The 17,296-nt window shown below is 59.6% G+C and overlaps 1 protein-coding gene and 1 long non-coding RNA gene across 4 annotated transcripts; one reads left to right on the forward strand and one right to left on the reverse strand.

Moving 5' to 3' along the window:
- Window positions 1–521: 521 nt before the first annotated feature.
- IFITM10 (interferon induced transmembrane protein 10) lies at window positions 522–13,192 on the forward strand. Of its 3 annotated transcripts, none has more exons than XM_064513150.1 (3): window positions 522–619; window positions 1,694–2,099; window positions 12,120–13,192. In XM_064513150.1, exons 1-3 carry the CDS (start codon window positions 594–596, stop codon window positions 12,267–12,269), a joined length of 582 nt encoding a protein of 193 aa, XP_064369220.1. In that variant the 5' UTR covers window positions 522–593; the 3' UTR covers window positions 12,270–13,192. The 3 variants fall into 3 exon arrangements, with proteins under 3 accessions (XP_064369220.1, XP_025948581.2, XP_064369219.1); XM_026092796.2 differs by having other exon boundaries at window positions 526–619; window positions 1,676–2,099; XM_064513149.1 differs by lacking the exon at window positions 522–619 and having other exon boundaries at window positions 970–2,099.
- On the reverse strand, window positions 12,401–17,031 carry LOC135328538 (uncharacterized). Its single transcript, XR_010389536.1, has 2 exons — window positions 14,342–17,031; window positions 12,401–13,326 (listed from the first exon to the last, which is right to left on the reverse strand). It is a non-coding gene; the product is annotated as an uncharacterized LOC135328538 (long non-coding RNA).
- Between the last annotated feature and the right edge of the window lie 265 nt (window positions 17,032–17,296).

Consider the following 17,296-nt stretch of genomic DNA (forward strand, 5'->3'; position numbering starts at 1 on the left):
CTTTTCTGCCCACGGCGCTGTGCTCAGCGCGACCTCGTCGCGCCACGCTGTCCCCGTCGTCCCAGGCCCCCCTCCCAGGCGAGCTTTCGGTCCTCCTCCAGGCCGCCCCGGCTGCAGCAACACCCGGCTGCGTGGAGCGCGCTAACCATGCGGGGTAGCGAGTCGGGCTGAGCCTCCCCCGGCCGGCGCGGAAACCTGCCGGGACGATGCCCCGCGCCAGCAGGATGGTGCCCGGGAGACGCGCTTCTCCAGCAGGGCACCCCCGGGATGGCTGAGCCGGGAGGCGTCGTCCCCACGCCGGGGAGGAGCAGGTGGGCACCAGAAGGGCAGCGGGGCCGAGGCGGGGCAGCTCTCCCGCACGGAGGGGCAAAGGGCACGTTTGGGGGGGCTGCTGGTTGACTTGGCTGCCCCGAGTCCCCTGCTTGCTCCCTCGGTCGCGTCCGCGCCCCCCAGCCCTGCCCTCCCCTCCTCCATCAAGTCCGACGTTAGGAAAGCGGAGCCGGAGGCAGTGCTGAGCCGGATGTGCAGCGACTCCCCGCATTGCTCCTTGCGAGTGTCTCGCTCGCCTCTCCCGATGCCTCCCGAGGAGACGGATGGACGGACAGACAGGCAGCATGAGGTGGACTCGTCTCTCCGAATCGCCCGGCGGAGAGGGGGGAGGAGAGGGAGGCAGCCTCTTCCCACACACCCCTTCCCCATCCTCCGTCCTCATCCTCTCTCCCCCTCCTCCCTCTCCTCTTCCTCCTCCACTCGGGCCACGATATTCTCCGAAAGGGAGGGAAAAAAAAAAAAGAAAAAGAAAAAAGAAAGGCTGCTGACAGGTGAAAGGAATTGGGAAACGCAATTACATCAGGAATCCCGCAGAGATGAGGACTCAGCAGAAAAGAAAAAGCAGGGGAGAGAGCGAGCGAGAGGATCCGGGCCGCTCTGCCGCACCGGGAGACGAGCTCCGCCGTAGCGACCGGCGGCCGAGGAGCTGCCCCCGCAGCCCGCCGCGATCCCAGCATGGGACGGAAAGCAGCGGGCCCGGCCGGACAGACGGACGGGCAGGCGGGGAGGGCTGCGGGCGGGAGGGGGAGGGCGGCGCGGCTGCCGGGGAACTCTCTTCGCAGACCCCCCACTTCTCCTCAACTGTTTCTTTGTGCTTTTATTTGCTTTCTCCTTTCCCCCTCCCTTAATTCCCCCTCCTCCGTCTTTCGTGCTTTCCCAAGCCGCGAACGCAGCCTCCTTCCTCCATGCTGGTGCGTGTGTGCGCGGTGCCAAGCGAGGGAGCAGCCACACAGGCGACCGCCGGACCGCGGCCGCGGAGGCTCGGGCACCAGCCACGCAGGACCGCGGGAGCCGGGGGGGCAGGGGGCAGCACGGCGGAGCGGGCGGCGGGACCCCCAGCCGCGCGGCACGGGGGGCCGCCGGCATTGCGGGCGGCTCGGCGCGCCGGGGAGAGCTGCTCGGTGGGCCGGGGTGTAACGGTGCGCTCTCCTCCCCCTTCCTCCCTGCCCTCCTCTCCTCCCTCTCTCCTCTGCCCATCCCTCGCTCTGCTCCCGGCACTCTCCCTCTTCCTCTCTTCTGCATCCCCCCACATCGCCCCTTCCCCACTCCCTTTTTCCCCCGCTTGTTTCTTCCCCCTCCCCCCCCGGCGCCCACCTCCCCGCTCCCCCGTCCCCGCTTTTCACAGCGGCTTTTACTTCGCCAGGACGGCGCCCGGTGACGCCGCGGCAGCCGCCACGGAGAGGGCGCAGGACCCGCCGCCGGGCCCGCCGTGTCCCCTCGCCGGGGCGGCCTGGGCCCCCCGCGGGCCCCCGCAGGGCTGCTTCGCCTGCATCGCCAAGCCGCCCGCCCTGCGGCCCGCCTCGCCCCTCCTGGCCCCCGCCGCCGCCGGCTACCTCATGGAGGGCAAGGGCTGCAAAGGGGACGGCCTGCGGCCCGCCGGCCAGTGCAAGCACTTGGTAGAGAAGAAGACGATGACCAACCCCACCACGGTGATCGAGATCTACCCGGACACCACCGAGGTGAACGATTACTATCTCTGGTCCATCTTCAACTTTGTCTACCTCAACTTCTGCTGCCTCGGCTTCATCGCCCTGGCCTACTCGCTCAAAGTGAGTCCCGAGCGCAAGGCGCGGCGCGGGGGGCTGCCGCGAGGGGAGGCGTTTCGGGGCCGTCGGTGTACATCGGCTCTACGCCACCAAAGTGAGGGGAAAGGCACCGGTTTGCACGTGCCGGGGCGCGGGTTTGGGAGAGCCGAGGAGAGTTTCGGAGCTGGGAGCGTTGCTGCGCGTGTGCAGGAGGCACCTGGACTTGCTCCGGCGTCCTGGAGGGCTGCGGGGCACCACCATGCTGGAGCGCAGAGGCCGGCAGGCGGGTCGGGCTCCGCTCGTGCTGCCCGTGGAGGCACGAGCGCTCCGTCCCTTCTCTGGGGGCATGGAGATTCTGTCAGTACGGGGTCTGGCAGCGCGGCATTCGCAGCCAAAAGGGACAAGAAGCAGCCGGACAGCGTGCCCAGCACCTGGCAAGCTGCAGGGGGAAGAGGCTGCCGAGGCGCAGGGCAACCCTGACGATTTGCTGCTTGCCCTCTCTCTAACTGAAACATCAGAGGAGAAAGCGGCTTGTGGCCAGCCCTCTTTGAGCCCAGTAAATCCCCAGGCAAGCCCTGGAGACCTGCCAGCATGGTGGGAACAAGCCCTGGTAGCCGAGGAGGTGGAAGGGAGTGCAGAGGGCTTTGCACAACATTGTGGCTCAGGGAAAAAAATAGATGTATTGATGGAGAGGGAGTCAGCATGGAGCACAGCCCGCGAAGGGAGCGGGACTGGATTAGCCCAGGGCTACATAGGATGCTTGTTGCAGTCCACAGCGACTGCTTACCACAGAAATGAGGAGGGGGTCTAGTTCTCAGCAGCCAGCACTGCGGCGTGCCTCTCTGATGGCTCTGTCTGCTTAGACCTTCCTGGGGGTAACCCTATCTCCCGAGCCCATGAGATGCTTCTGCAGCCGTTCCCTGTAGCTGCAGGGGGAGAGCAGCCCGGCTGGGCTGCAGGATTTCACGGCTGGAGCACTCAGCCAACAGGCAGGTTCCCAGCGTCTGTCGGGAAGGAGGCTTCCTTTGCCGCCTTCTCAGCATAAAAATTAGCTAAATATGTATGTAAAGAGTCCCGGGGCTCCTGGGGGGCCCCAGTTGTGCCAGACTTCGGGAGGCCTCAGGGACAGCGATGTGGCTGATTCGTTCTGGCAGGCAGCATTTAGAGGAAGGCCAGCGTACGGACGGGTTTCATCACACAAACAGATCAATTAACCTCGTCTAACTCCCGGGACTGCGAATGCCACAGCGCTGCGAGGAGGCTGCCTCCGAGCCTTCCCACCACCAGGGTCTCTGCCAGAAAAGCTCAGGGCCAAGCCCACAGACCCCACCACCAGCTCCCGCGTTGGGTGAGCGGTGCGGTGCCACGTGCCTCGGTTTCCCCTTCTGTGAGACGGGGAGCTGAACGCTCACCTGCCGTCCACGCAGGGCTGTCTGGAAGAGGCATTTAGTACCTCAAATTACGCCGGTGCTGAGCGTTACCACAAGCAGGGCTGACCCAAGGGCAAACCCCGCGAGCAGCAGCCTAACCGTGCGAGGGGGTATCCCCTAACACCCCCGAGGCTTTGAGGCAGCTCCGCCAGGAGAAGGAGGAAACTGGCTTCCTGCTTCCTTTTCGTGTCTTTGCTGGTTTGACTTTGTCTTAGCAACTGGAGCCTTTGCCGAGAAAGTCACAGCCACCGTGGGCTGAGAAAAGATTTCATGTCATTGGGACGTGGTAGATCTTTCTGCAGAAGCGGTTCCTTGACTGCAGCCGGTGGCATGGGCAGGACAGCCTGAGAATCAGAATAACCCATCTCAAGGGGACAGGACAAACGGGGTCTGCTTCCTACAAGGCTTTTAAAGGCTTCGCCCTTTGCTGTCTTTGACACGAGGAGGAGGAGGAGGAGGCAGTGTCCACCTCTGAGGCTGAAGGAAACCAGGGCCTGAGCATTACCACAGGGGCAGATGCATGGGCTCAGTCTGCAAATGTCTAAAGTGCATAAACTCCAGCGTGGAAAAAATAGGCGGAGAGGGAATTTAATGGGGCAGATTAGCTTGGAATGAGGGAAAGGAGAAAAGAAGATGGCTGTCAAAAACCAGCATTACATTTTGGACTGTAGGAGCAGTAAGTGACCAGCTGCGGTGGTGGTCCTTGTGCAGACGCAGAGGCTGGCTGAGCCGAGCTGAGCCAAGCGGTGATGAACGGATGGTAGGAGGAAGCCTGCTCTGCTCTGAGTCCTCTCCGGCAGCTGTGACGCCGTAGCAGAAAATGGGGCTGCTGTGGAAGTAGCAGGTCTGTTCTGCAGAAGATTTGTGGGGCGTTAGGAAAGGCAGGATCTTTCCTTACAGCTGCGGCAGAGACTTCTACAATACCCCAGCCAGGGCACTCTGGTGCGTGTGCGTGCGTGTGCCTTCGGGAGCCACCATCGGATGCAAGGGTCATTCCTAGCCAACGCTAGCGGTGTTGTCTCTTTTTCAGTCAATAAGGTTTTCCCAGAAGTTAAGAGAAAGCAGAAGTAAGGAATGCACTGGGGATAGATGTCTCTTTAAAAAGACTTTTCTTGTTCCTCTGCGATCGCTCTTAAGGACAATCCAGCGGCAGATATTTATGTCGCAGCTCTTCCAGGGTTCCTGTGCTTTGCAGAGACCAAGGAAGGTCCTAAGGGGAGGGACAGCAGAGCAGCAGTGCTTAACCCCCGCAGGGCTCATTCTGGGACCCCGGCAGTGAGGCTTCTCCTTCGAAGGCAGAGCTCTTGGCCAGAGCAGCACAGATTTCCTAGCTGAACTGTAATCAATGCATTGATAGCACCAGGTCCCCAGATTATGGTTATTACGTTTCCTTTAAATAACGTAAATGTTTAGAAAGCACAAGAATCATTGTTTTCATTATCAGAAATAGCTCTTTCAATACCCTGCAAAAAATAGCATCTGCTTTTGCCAAATTCATACTGTTCATCAAACAGTAGCTATAACATGCCCCAAGTCAGTGAGGTGTTTCATTATGTACCTCAGCACACCCTAATATTTCCACCAATTTCAACAGCATAACACACCTACTGAAGTTGAGATGTGTGCTTAAGTACTGTGCTGAACCGGGACCTCTGAGTCCGCTTTAATATTGCATTAAAAATGCCTCATTCTCCATGCCCACTTTTACTGGCTTCAGCCGCAGCTGCGAAAATAGTAGCTCCATGTCTGCTTGTCCTCTTGTGCTGGGACGGATGCGAGCTACAGAGTTCTAGCTTTTTTTCTGCGTGGAAATGCATGAGTTGCCATTTCACTGTGATCATGATTTACGGAAACGTGCCAAAGAAATGTGCCAGCACCTGCACCAGAGAATTTGTGCTCGTATTCAAAGAAACATGTGAAGTCAGGGGAGGGCAAAGCTCGCGACACCCAAGCCACGTACGGGGTGTCGCAGACATAGCAGCCAGCTGCTCTGAAGAGCACCGTGACGGCACACCTGGGTTTTATTTACACCCACAGTGGGCTAGATCCTCAGCAGACACGGCTTTCTGGACTGCAGTGGGGTTGCACCAGCTCACTTCTCCCTCTGGGGGTTATTTCCAGCCTCCCAGGCTTCTCAAGGTCAGCCTGACGGAGCACAGGCAACGTGCTTACATGTAACTGCAAGCACGTGTTCGTGGTGGGGGAGCAGAGAGAAACAGCAGGACTAGGGAAGTTAGAAATCCCACAGTCATATTAATACAAGTTCAGCACAAATACTAGGGTCACTCCAACGGACAGGTCTGGGGAGGTTTTGTTGGTTTTGACCAGAGGTGAATTTTGTGGCTTTGGCTTTTTGCACCAGATAGATAGTCATCCTACTCCCTTCTGCCCCCCTTCCCAGCTCTAAGCAGTAGTGACTGATGCATCAGCGCTTGGTGTTGGGAGATCTTGCTTCGGTCATTAGGAGGTCTGTCTCGGGGGACCACTGGGGAAAGCCAAATCTTCCTCAGCACCAATTACGCTATGAGGCAGTAGATCAGAGCAGCCGGGATCTGAGACAAGTCACATTACGGAAGCCTAATTTTGGATGTGTAGAGATCAAGGCGGCAGGGAGCCCTGCTGCCTTTTCAAGTCCGACCAGCACCCCCTGGGTTTGCTTGCAGGATTCCTCCTTCCCTGCCGCATTTCCATGCGGCCAGCCCTTTCTGCCGCCAAAAGATGCGTGACAGCAAGCGGGCGGGAGCTGCGGGGCGTCTGCGTTCCCGCGGGTGCGGTGCCTGCTTTCGGGGGAAACGTGGCCATCTTCAGCGATGGAGAGAGACCTCTGATGCATAACAGCACTTTTTTCCTTGCTATTAAAGAGCAGTTTTGGTGGCCCGTCAAAACAGAGGGGCGGGGGAAGCGGTATGGCCGAGCAGGAGCAGAGAGGGGGGTCCCCGAAATCCGAGCTCTCTTCCTCGCTCTGCAAGCGGTCCCTGACACGCAGCTTTGGGCACTTCTGCCTGGCTTCCTCGCTCGCCGCTCGTCGATCTTGCCTTTCGAGCAGCAGCAGGCTGGCACAACACGGAGGTAGTTACGAAGCTACGGAAGCAGCGAGGCTGCAGCACCTGGCCTCTCAGGCTGCTTTGGGGGAAGAGCAAGGGTTTATGGAAGTAAGTGACCCTGAGGGGCAAAAGCTGCTTCTCAGCCACATGACACAGGTCCCAGTATTAGGCAGGAAGAAGATACGTGGGCTGGAAAGCCCCAGCTGATTCCTACAGCAAATAAATCCAAGGATCCCCTCCAGAGCAAAAAGCTCCTTACGGGTAGGGAAGCGGAGCTCTGTGTGGAAACGGGTTTATAGCTGCACCAGCCTCTCCCCAAAGCATATATCTAACCAGCTGCGGGCTGAATACTAAAAGCCAGGCTGCCTTAAATACGGCCTCATTAGACTCGTTATCAACAAACCATTTGTCTCCCTCTGGAAGCTGACGCAGCACTCGGTACCCACGCAGCGAGTCCCTCGCTCCCAAAAACGAGCGGGGCCGAGGCCGGAAAGCAGAGGAGGGCAAGGTCACGAGGGAGGAAGGGCATCGGGGGGAGGCCGAGGAGCTCGCGGGGAAAGGGCGCTTGCACGTAGCGGGCAGGAAGGAGAGACACTTCCAGGCGCTGGATAAACACAGACGTGGGACAGGGCTGGAAGACGGACAAATAGGTGAAGGGGGAGAAACACCTCGCTGGGGTAGCTGGAGGGAGCGCTGAGCGGGGACGCCACCGGCTCTGCCCCAGGGGAGGAAAGGCAGGGCCACCGGCCGGGGAGAGGAGCGAGACCTCGGGCACGGACGTGCTGGAGGTGGCGGAGGGCAAGGGGAGCAGCCTGGAAGTGGCAGGTAAGCAGGAGCGGAGGGAGAGGCCACCACTCCCTTTCGCTGGTGGGAGAGAGCAAGAGAAGTGTTTGCATATGAAAGCACAAAACCAGCTGTGTTTCATGAAGGGCTGGGTGCGGAATATGAGGGCAGGAAACACGAGTTGCCAAGCCAAATCAGAGCTGAGATCTGCCTTTTCGAGGGTGATTCCTCCAAAAGAGCCAACGCGCAGTGCTTCGGGGTGCCTGGTGAACCCCCCCGGGTGCATCCTGACCCATCAGTCACCTCAGCGTGGAACAGGGTAAAAATCCTACAATATTTTTTAGGCAAGGTGAGAAGGGGTGAAGCGACAGTCAGGAAAGACAGTCTGTGTCTAAGGAAACACCAGGTCCGGATTCAGGGATTTCTCCGCTTCTTTCTGGCCATGTGGCCTTGGAGACCTTTCCCCGTCCGGGCGTCACCTCTCCTGGTGCGCAGGCGGACGGCTCCCGGCCTCCCAAAGCGCGGCGAGGACTCGCTCGCTCTTGTTCGCCAGGTGCCAGCAGATGGTGGCCGATGGCGGTCACAGAAGCACGAAAGCAGAAAAAGAGGAGGCTGGGATCTGAGGGAGAGAGGCATCTCCTTAAGAAGGACGGAGCGGGGAAGGAAGGGGAACGTGCCTCGGCTGCCTGGGAGAGCTCCTCCTACGGAGACCGAATTTGATGTCGCGGCAGGACGTTAAAGGGAGACATCCGAGAGCGTCCTGGGGATGCGCGCCCGGGCAGGGGAGGTGAGGCCAAGCTAGAGAGAAGCGGGAGACTCGGACCGCGAGTGATTTGGAAGGAGAAATGTCTTTTCATTACGTTTGCGTGCAGCGGGAGCCCTGGCGCTCGTCCGGAGCTTATAAGCTTGACTGCAGTAGAGATGATAACGGACCATAAGTGGTGATTTGCGTCAGGGTGACAGCTGAAGCCACAGCGCGTATGGGAACCTAACCAGGGAGGAGAGGCAGGGGCCAAGGACGGCACAGGCAGGGACTCAGCGAGGCGGGGGCAGGACGAAGGAGCCACACGACCCGGGCCGAAGCAGTCAGAGGAGACCTGGGGGGAAGTCAAGGGGAAGAGAAAGGTCAGCATGTAGCTAGATGACGCCAAATGCAAAGCTCTCCCCAAATGCAAAGCTCTCCCTGCATCTGCTCGAAGGAGATGGGCCCCGTTACGTCCTCAGCCACGACGCTCCCCACGGAGCAGGGAGGGATGAACACAGGACCGCAGGGAACGGCAGGGAGAGGGGAGGGCACAGCGTGCCGCGGGGGTCTGCAGGAGCAGGCCGGTGGGGCCGTCCAGGGAGGCAGGAGAAGGGGGCAGCGCTGTCCCTCTTTGCAGAGGGGAAGGAGTCAAAGGAGGCTGCCTAAATAGGAGGAAAAAATCAAGGGAGGGAGGATGGAGGCCAAGACCAGCTGAGGGAACAAGGGCCCATCAGAAATAAGGGGGAAGAAGAAGAGGCTAGGGGTGAGGTGGAGGAGTGAGGAAGATGGGTGAGGGGACATCTCGCTCAGTATTACTGTCTGGGCAAAACCAGAAGTCAGTGAGAACTTGCAAAGAGGAGAAGGCAGAGGAGGGAGAGAGGCTGTGAGGAGGGTGCTGAAGGCAGCAACTTTCAGAAAGGAGAGAAGGGATGGACAAAAACTGAACTGGGAGAAAAGATGGAGCTGGGAAGACATCAGCCTTCTGGGACTCTCTCTAGAAATGCTCAGCAATACAAGAACTGGAGCTGGGATACAGACAGAGAGGGAGAGCGAAAGAAAAGCCACAGACAGGCACCAGGCAAAGGAGAGAGCAAGGTTAAAAGCAAAAACGGTGCTGTTGTCAGGAAGGAGAGAGGGAAGGGGAGGCTGAGGGACCACAGGCAGCAGGCGAAGGCAGGGATGCAGGAGTGCTGCCGAAGCAGGGCATGGAAAGAGCTAAACCGCCGGTCACGAGTGCAAGCTGGCATCAGGTCAGCGAGGATGCTCGGAGCACTGGGAAAGAGCCAGGCATGGCAATCACTGCCGGGGAGCAGGGAACGGAGGAGCAAGAGAAGAGGTTAGGAGGCAGTAAGAGGGGTGGGAAGCTTGGTACCCCAGCCAGACCAGTCCACTAGAGATATCTCTATCTCTGACACGTTGGGGCTGAAGGCAAAAGCAGGCTGCATGAGATAGGCAGGGACCTCTCCAAGCTGCACTGCCTGCATGTGGTTCTGCTTAGCTGCTGCTCGAGGGGACATCAGCAGCAGGTATTTGCTGTGAGCGCTGAGGGCCACTTCTCCCCTCAGCCCTCCGGCCCTGCCACCAGCCCCCCAGCCCGCCTGCTCCCCCAGCGCGGGGAGGAGACGCAGTATTTGCAGCACGTGCTTTGCCGTCGGCAGCCCGACCGTTGCGAAGAGGCAGGTACATTAGAGACGGCTCCTCACTTAAAAGAGTCCGCTGGGAGCATCTTTAAGGCTTTATGATCTGAATTCGGCGTCGCTGCGGCTCGGCGTGTCTGGGCTGAGAAACCCCTCCGCGCACGGCGGGCTCGCTGAGCGCAGACCTCCGCGCTGGTCACCGGCGGGTGAGGAGGTGCTGGCTGCCCGGCACCGGTACGCTCCGGGTTTCCAGGAGGACGCTAAGTCTGCAGAATAATTTCAGAGGCGTCACACTAGGCACAAAGCTGACACAAAACAGCACGTGAGCTGCCAGGCTCCGGCCTTGCCCCCTTCTCCAGGGTGGTCTCTGAAGCTACTACCGACTACTGAAAGCATCACCCAAGCATGCCACAAAGCCAAGCACAGTCTGGGACTGCGGGAGGCTGACAACAGGGTATATCCCACTCTGCCAGCCGAACCTGGAGCACCTGGTTTTGCAAAGATGGGGAGCTGCTCCCAGCAGCCTTCCCAGCCTGGCTCCTTCGCACAGGGACAGCGACAGGCCCCTGCAGAAAGCGGCTCGGTTCCCAGCGCTGGAAGCACCCTCGAGGGCTGGCTGCTCGAGACGCGCTCAGCGTGGGCCGGGGCGCCGAGTGCTCAGCCCCAGCAGCAGCACAGCTCTCCTCTGGGGCTCCAGGCACCGGCGCAAGCCTGGCAGACCGGCCCAGCGCCAGCTGCACGCTCCCAGCAGGGCGGTGGGATGAGAGGAGGAGGAGGGACTCCTGGATTTAATACAGAAAAGAAAGCAGAGGTTTTCTTTTCCATCCTTGCTGAGGTGACTGTCAGTGCAGGTCTTGCACACCATACGCAAGCAACAGCCTCCCTCCCCACCGTGAGCGACTAGTGAAGAGCAGGGGGTGTCGGTGCAGAGATGTCCTCGCTGGGGGGACGGAGGGGAGGATTGCAGCTGTTAGAGTGGAGGGGACCTTCCTGGAGGGTCTGAAGCACGTGGTGGCCTTTGGGGGCCCGGTGAGCTGGCACGGCCCAGTGACTCTTCCTGCCCTTGCCCATGTCAGCAGGCAGCATCAGGCTTTCTGGGCAGCACTGTGGGAAAGCGCTGCAGGAGGGAGAGCGAAAACGTCGCGGAGATGCGGCCTGCATGCCTTGCGGGACGCCTTTGGCAGGCTCCTGCTCGGAAATCGCCTTTTCGCCTTTCGGGGCAGCGCTCCAGCGCGGGCCGCCGGCTCTCGCAGCCTGCCGCCGACATCCAGCGTCCACGCGGCAGCACACGGAGGTGCTCGCGCTCCCAAGGGCAGGTACAGGGTGCCAAGGGAGAGGCAACCCCGTCCCTGCAGCCTGCCAGCCACCGAGCGGACGGAGCACAGGCGCACGTGCCGTGCTGCACCACCCCGGGGCTGCCCCGCTCTGACACTGCAAACGGAAAAGGGCGGAAATCTCCAAGACTTGTCATCCTACGTCCCCTTTGCTCCAGCTACTGGCAAGGACGCGCTGAGCGGCATTAAGAGCGGTTCGGCGATGGGGACACACGCGTGGAGCACATCCCCGAGCCGCTGCGCCCTGAAGCACCGAGCAGCTGCGGGCGGGTGGCACCTCCGGCCCCCTGGCAGCGCGGCGGCGGTGAGGGCCAGCCAGCAGCACGGCCACGCCAGATCGTCACCCGCGCGCAGAGCTTCCCAGGCTGAGCCCGTGAAAGTCGCAGCCTCCGAGACAACGGACACAGCAGACCGTGCTGCTAGGACTGAAAGCCGCCAGCGGCAGAGACGCTACCTAAGCTGCATAAGACCTGCAAAAGAAGCTCAGTAACCCAGGACTGTTTAATATGCTGGAGGCTTGTGCGCAGCCCTCGGACCGCAGCGGGATCCCGTGCCAGGTTTCGCACGCTCAGCCCCTGGTTGCAGTCGGAGGCGCACAGACACGCGCCAGAACCGGAGCCTTCCTGCTCTCCGACCGGGTGACCCAAACCCCGGCACGTCAGGGCCAGGATGCGGAGGGCACAGCACAGCAGGAAGGATGCCCTAGCTCCCAGCTCACGCTGGGGAAGCGAAGGGTCCGTGCACACAGCGTGCATGGCCGCAGTGACGACTGGTTCCCTTGTGCACCTAGGGCTTGGAGTCACATTCAGGTTATACTCCACGCTCACGTGTGTTACACTGCTTGGATTCACGGGCCCAGTCCATAGCAGAGCCAGGGTCTGAACCTCAGGGCATTCTGTAGTTGCGGGATCTGGGTCCCAGAGCATTAAAACGCAAAAATGTGCATGCCAGCTGCTGTCTGCTACACAGGTACCTCTCAGAGTGTGCGCCTGCCTTGGGTAGGGCGAGTGCTGCTCGAAACCAGTGTGCTTATGTCTTTTTATACATCTCCCGATTGTTTTTTTGTCTCAGGTCCGGGATAAGAAACTCCTCAACGACTTAAACGGAGCAGTTGAAGATGCCAAGACAGCCCGGCTTTTTAACATCACCAGCTCAGCCCTTGCCACCTTCTGTATCATCCTTATATTCATCTTCCTGCGATACCCACTCACCGACTACTAGCGCGAGGCCAGCAGCAGCAGCAGCTGCCAAAACGCCTCTCCGCCAAAAGTGTCTGCAGTTATTTCCTGTAGCAAGGACACAAAAGCAACACTCCACCTTGATTGCAAAAAAAAAATAAGTAAATACATAACTAAAAATTAAACGAATTTATCAGCCTAACTGAGTATACCCTTCCTGCCCCCAAACTGTGTGTGAACTGCTGTAGGAAAGGGTTTCACTCGTACGTTTGTACAGGGAGAAAAACAAAACAACCACAAATATCTATTTCATAATAAACAACAAAACGGTGTGACAGCAGCGTGCAAAACCTAGAGCTGAACACGACTCGAGTAATCCTAGACAGGTGAACTGCAGGACAGGAGGAGGAGCAGCCGCCGGAGCGTGGCCCAGGCACGAGCCCGTGGTGGCCAGCGGCCCCGAGCCGCGCTGCAGCCGGGGAGCAGCAGGGCCCCCCCGGCCCCGGGGCTCGAGGTGCCCCCCAGGACCGCGGGCACCGACTCGGAGGCGGAGGGGGGACGGCGACGTGCCTGCCGCCGAGAGGGGAACCTGGCGCTGGAGGCAGGGCTGGTGCAGAACATATCAGACGTGTGCAGACTGCTCTCCCACGCCCCAGCCCCCTAACGTACCTTTATTTTTTTTAATTTTCCTTCTCTGATACAGTTCTCTGCTGAATTTCATTCAATGGTTGTAACGGCTTACCCTCCCCAGAGAACTGAATGTTAGAAAAGCTCATCCTAGAGAACCTCAAAGCCTCCACATAAGCCCCAAAGAGTTAAAACAGATGAAAAAAAGGGAGGATCCTCCTTGGGATCTCCCGGCACTGCTGAGAACGTAGGCACCTTCTGGAGAACTTGCAGAAACCCTGTAAACCGAGTGCTACTGTATTTCTGTAAACCGTCAATAAAGATACCTCTGACATCTGATGCTGCTGGATGGATTCCTGAGATCACCCTCTCCTCTCTTGCTTTGTGCACGAATCCCAGGACGGAGAAAGGACCGAACACCTTGCACGGCTCTGCCCCGTCCCACACCATCGTCGTGGGGTCACATCCGCTCACTGTGGGGAACCGGGATGAAACGCGCAGGATTATTCAGGGTGCTAACGCTTGTTAGGAAGGGCCTTTGCATTTCTTGCGTCTTTTAGGGAGCAGGGCTGAGCCGATGCAGCCTAAACTCAGCAGGAAAAGATGCCAGTGCCACAGCCCGCTGATGCGCTAGCTCCTTCCTCAGCAAAGCCGGGCTCATAGTCCCAGCAGGCTGAGGAGGGAAAATGCTAATGTCAATAGCTGCTGCTTAGGAGAGATTTAAAGCAGGAATGAGGCATGCTGCTGTAGACGGGGGCTGCTTGGAGCGCGCGTATCTAGATTCAAGAGCACAGACCTCAACGACTCCTGTGACGGCCAATCAATTGCAAACAAGCAAACGTAGCTGGGGAGGCAGCTTCCACTTCTCCTGCTAGGACTAACATCTATTATAAAAACAAATAGCTGCAGTTTCAACCGGCTACTACCACAGCACTTTGCAGACTCAGTGTCACTAGCCTGACTGCAGAGGTGCCGTGCCTCTGCCGCTGAGCGGAGCGGGTGCTCGGACCCCTTCCCCATAGCTACCTGCAGCTATGCGTTATGCTTCAAATCAACAGACCTGTATGTGGAAAAACAGGCCTGTGAGACGGGCCCCAGGTCACAAAGCAAATCAATGGCAAGACCAGGACTAAAATATAACCTTTCGGATGCCTGAGCCTTTATCTAATCTCATGTACCACAGCTGCCTCATCTTTTTCCAAGTGTAAAACGACCTTCTCGGTGAATTGCAAAGCCAGCCTGTTTTTCTTTCCTCTTTCTCTACTTGTCTGTGTGCCTGGTTAGCCAAAGGGAGTACAAGATTTAGTGGGAGGGTTGTTTCTGTTATTATATTCTAGCGGGTACCACCCCAAAGCTAGCAGCTTTTACATAAGAAAATAAATCAAGTGCAAATCAAAATCGAAGCACAGCAGTTGAACCATCCGTGCAGGCAACTACCAGAGACCAGGAGGAGGCTTAATAAAGGCAGACTCTGCCCGCTCTGCTCACCAAAGCACGGCAGCAGGGCTTCTCCGCTCCCCTGCAGCGTCTGGCACCAAGATGCCACCTTGGGTGGACCTTGCTTTGCAGGGTCTAACAGGTCTCCTATGGCTCTTGCTGGTGGCTGGGCTCCTCTAGCTGGTGTAGAAGAAGGGTAGGACTTCTTGCACGTGGGGCTTGGCCGTAGGGGTCCACTCTGCTTTCTAGCATCAGGTCCTCAAAGTCCTCCTCAGGGCATGAACGTGCACCGAGAGAGGAGACCTGAGGGCGCTGCCCCGAACCCCTCGCTCCGTGTCGCCTCCTTGCTCCGTGCCTCAAGCCAGGCGCGTGGCGTGCCGCAGGAGCCCCTTCACTTTCTTGAGAAAAGGAGCAGCCAAATGAGACAGGCAGGTCCTTTAAATGCTGCCTTTTGCTTTTTTTTTTTTCTTTTTTAATTGCGCAGGAAAATTCTGGAATTGCAGGTTTTGCCAATGTTGACACCGAAGGCGACAGCAGGACCGGTTTCAAGGGCGGCTTCTCCGCCTTCCCGCTTCTGCCGCTCCAAACTTCCCGGGGCCGGCTCCAAATCGCACCTTTTCTTGGCTGCGAAGACGCAGCCTCTGTCGCATTCGGCAGCGAAAACTGAAACCCAGCCGGGGGGGGGAACAGGCAAATGCTTGAGACGTCTTTTGATATCAGGAAGAGATGATGGCCACGTTTCCACCGTAAAGATGTAATTTTATTCCTCCAGGAAAGTTAGCTTGACAGGTTGAGGAGGATTTCTTTTTTATTTTGTTGGGGGGGGCGGTGATTATCCCTGTCATCGACATTTGTTAGACTGAACCTAAAATGCCACCTCTGGTTTCGGGTCCCCGCTACGAGAAGGGCGTTGGGTACCAGCCCAGGGCTGGGCCACCACGGTGCCCTTCACCGAAGCTCCTCGCCAAGGTGCGCGGTGGAAGGATGAGAGGCCACAAATCAAGTTTCCGGTCAGTTATAAGGAAACCAATTTTCACTGCGAGGCCAGCGCTGGGACAGCTTGCCGTAAACCTCGGGTTTTCGAGCCCCAACTGGCCACAGCCCTGAGCAAGCAGCTCGGCGCCCAGCAGTGCCCGGCTGCGAGCAGGAGGCCGGTCAAGGTGGCTCCTGAGGACCCTTTGGATTGCAGCGATCCTGCGACCCAGCTGCGGGAGCAGGGGATCGATCGAGTTTTGGCCACCGAGAGACTGTTCGGTTTTTGCTTTCGCTGGAGAGAGATGGAAAGGCTGCAGGGCCAGGTGGTCCCACCGCGCTCCTGGGTGGCCGGGGTCTGCTTCCACCGCGGTGAAACGCTGCAGGAAGCCTGCGCGTCTCTCGTGGGCATCTCCCTGGCTTCTGGGCTGTTACAGCGGCGAGGGTGAGCTCTCGCGAGGTGAAGACAAATAAGTACAGTCCAGCTTTTCCGAGCGAGGGAGAGCAGCTCTTTGTCTCCGCGGAGGCTGAGGCTACAGCTCCTGCAGGGCCAGCGCTCCCCGAAAGCCGTACTGCCGGAGACAGGTAGAGGGCCCCCTCGGACTGCTCCACGGGAGGCCCAGGAGCGGGGCTGCTCCGGCTTGCCGCCCATCCCCGAGGCCTCTGGGCGCCAGGAGCAGGACGAGGTGGGCTTTCTCCCCGCCGCTGGGGAGGTGCGAGCCGCCCTCTGGGAAACCGGCCCCGCGTGCTGGCCGCGGGCAGGGCTGGTGCGAGAGGCGCTTACGGCAAGAGGGTGGCTCCCGGGCTGTGCAAACAAACACGCGGGGCCGCGGGGACACGACGAGCCCGGCCAGACCGGCAGGTTTGCGCGACGTGCGCCCCGGTGACATCACGCGCGACGCTGCGCATCGTTACACGTTCACCCCTCCACGCTGGCAGGGAGAGGCGTCCCCGGGGCCGCGGCGCGCAAGAGCCGTGCATCGTCCGTGTGCCCGAATAAACGTGGCCGCGGTGACGCAACCTCGGCCCCACGGCGCTGCTCCGGCCGCCCTCCGGGGCTCGGGGCTTGGCGATGCCGTTTCTGCTGCAAATGCTGTCGAGCCAGTTTGCAGGCGCCGGAGCAAATCCCAGCGAGGGTAAAGCAGCTTGGATTTACTACGTGCATGCTCTGAGAGCCGCAAATGTCCCCCCTCACGCCTCTCACGGCGTGGGGGCTGGCAGGGTTAAATAGGACGAGGTGGGGCTCTGGGCTCCTAGCTACCTCGGGTAACCGCGTTCCAGCTCCGCGCGGGCATCTCCCGGTTCCCACGACGGGGCTGAGCCGACAGCCCGTGCTCTCGTGTCCAAGCCAAGCGTGGTGAGTCAGTGCTGGAGCAGCCTTCACCCTGGATACCTGCACCACGAGCGGAGGAGCATGCAAATCGCAGCGTCGCTTGCATTTCATTCCTGCTCTTCCGCGGGGCGCGCAAGTCTCTGACAACACCCAGCACGAAGCTGCGCCACTACAGCCCCGGCTCTCCTGCCTGAACGCTGCGCTCGCCCGGGCACCACGGCATCCAGGCGGCCTCCGTGGTGCCGCGTGTTGCTCGAGACCAGTCCGTGACGCGGTGGGGTCCCGGAGGCAGAGCCGTGCTGCTGGCAGGCCGCAGCTCCGGCCTCCCTTCCCAGCCGTGCGCCGATCGCCGGGGTGACCTTCCCGAAGTCGCTCCGCCTCTGTATTTCCCCTGCAGCTCTCTGCCTCATCAGTTAGGGGCTTCTCGGAGCAGGAACCGCTCCAAGGTGGGCCCTTGGCACCACAGCGGTCCTGGACCGGTGCAACCACAGCAGTCTGGTAGGGGGAGAGAGCGGGGCGCTGGCGGAGCCACCTCCTCCGTCCCCCCCGTCCTCGCGCCCCAGCGCTCCTGTGCGGGACCCGCGCTGCGGGTGCCAGGGCCAGCACGGCGCGAGCTCTCCATGCCAGCCCTGCTGGGGGGAGGGAGCGGGAGGCACAGATGGCAGCAGATGCTCTCAGCAACGAAAACGGTTTAAGCAGAA

The sequence above is a fragment of the Dromaius novaehollandiae genome, chromosome 5 (assembly GCF_036370855.1).
Source record: "Dromaius novaehollandiae isolate bDroNov1 chromosome 5, bDroNov1.hap1, whole genome shotgun sequence".
NCBI classification, from domain to species: Eukaryota; Metazoa; Chordata; class Aves; order Casuariiformes; family Dromaiidae; genus Dromaius; species Dromaius novaehollandiae.

Bases quoted from the DNA above. Each gene is read 5' to 3' on its own strand.
- IFITM10 (XM_064513149.1), top strand. From the start codon at position 1,236: ATGCTGGTGCGTGTGTGCGCGGTGCCAAGCGAGGGAGCAGCCACACAG. The intron at 2,100-12,119 runs GTGAGTCCCGAG...TTTTTGTCTCAG, and splicing joins CCCTGGCCTACTCGCTCAAA to GTCCGGGATAAGAAACTCCT.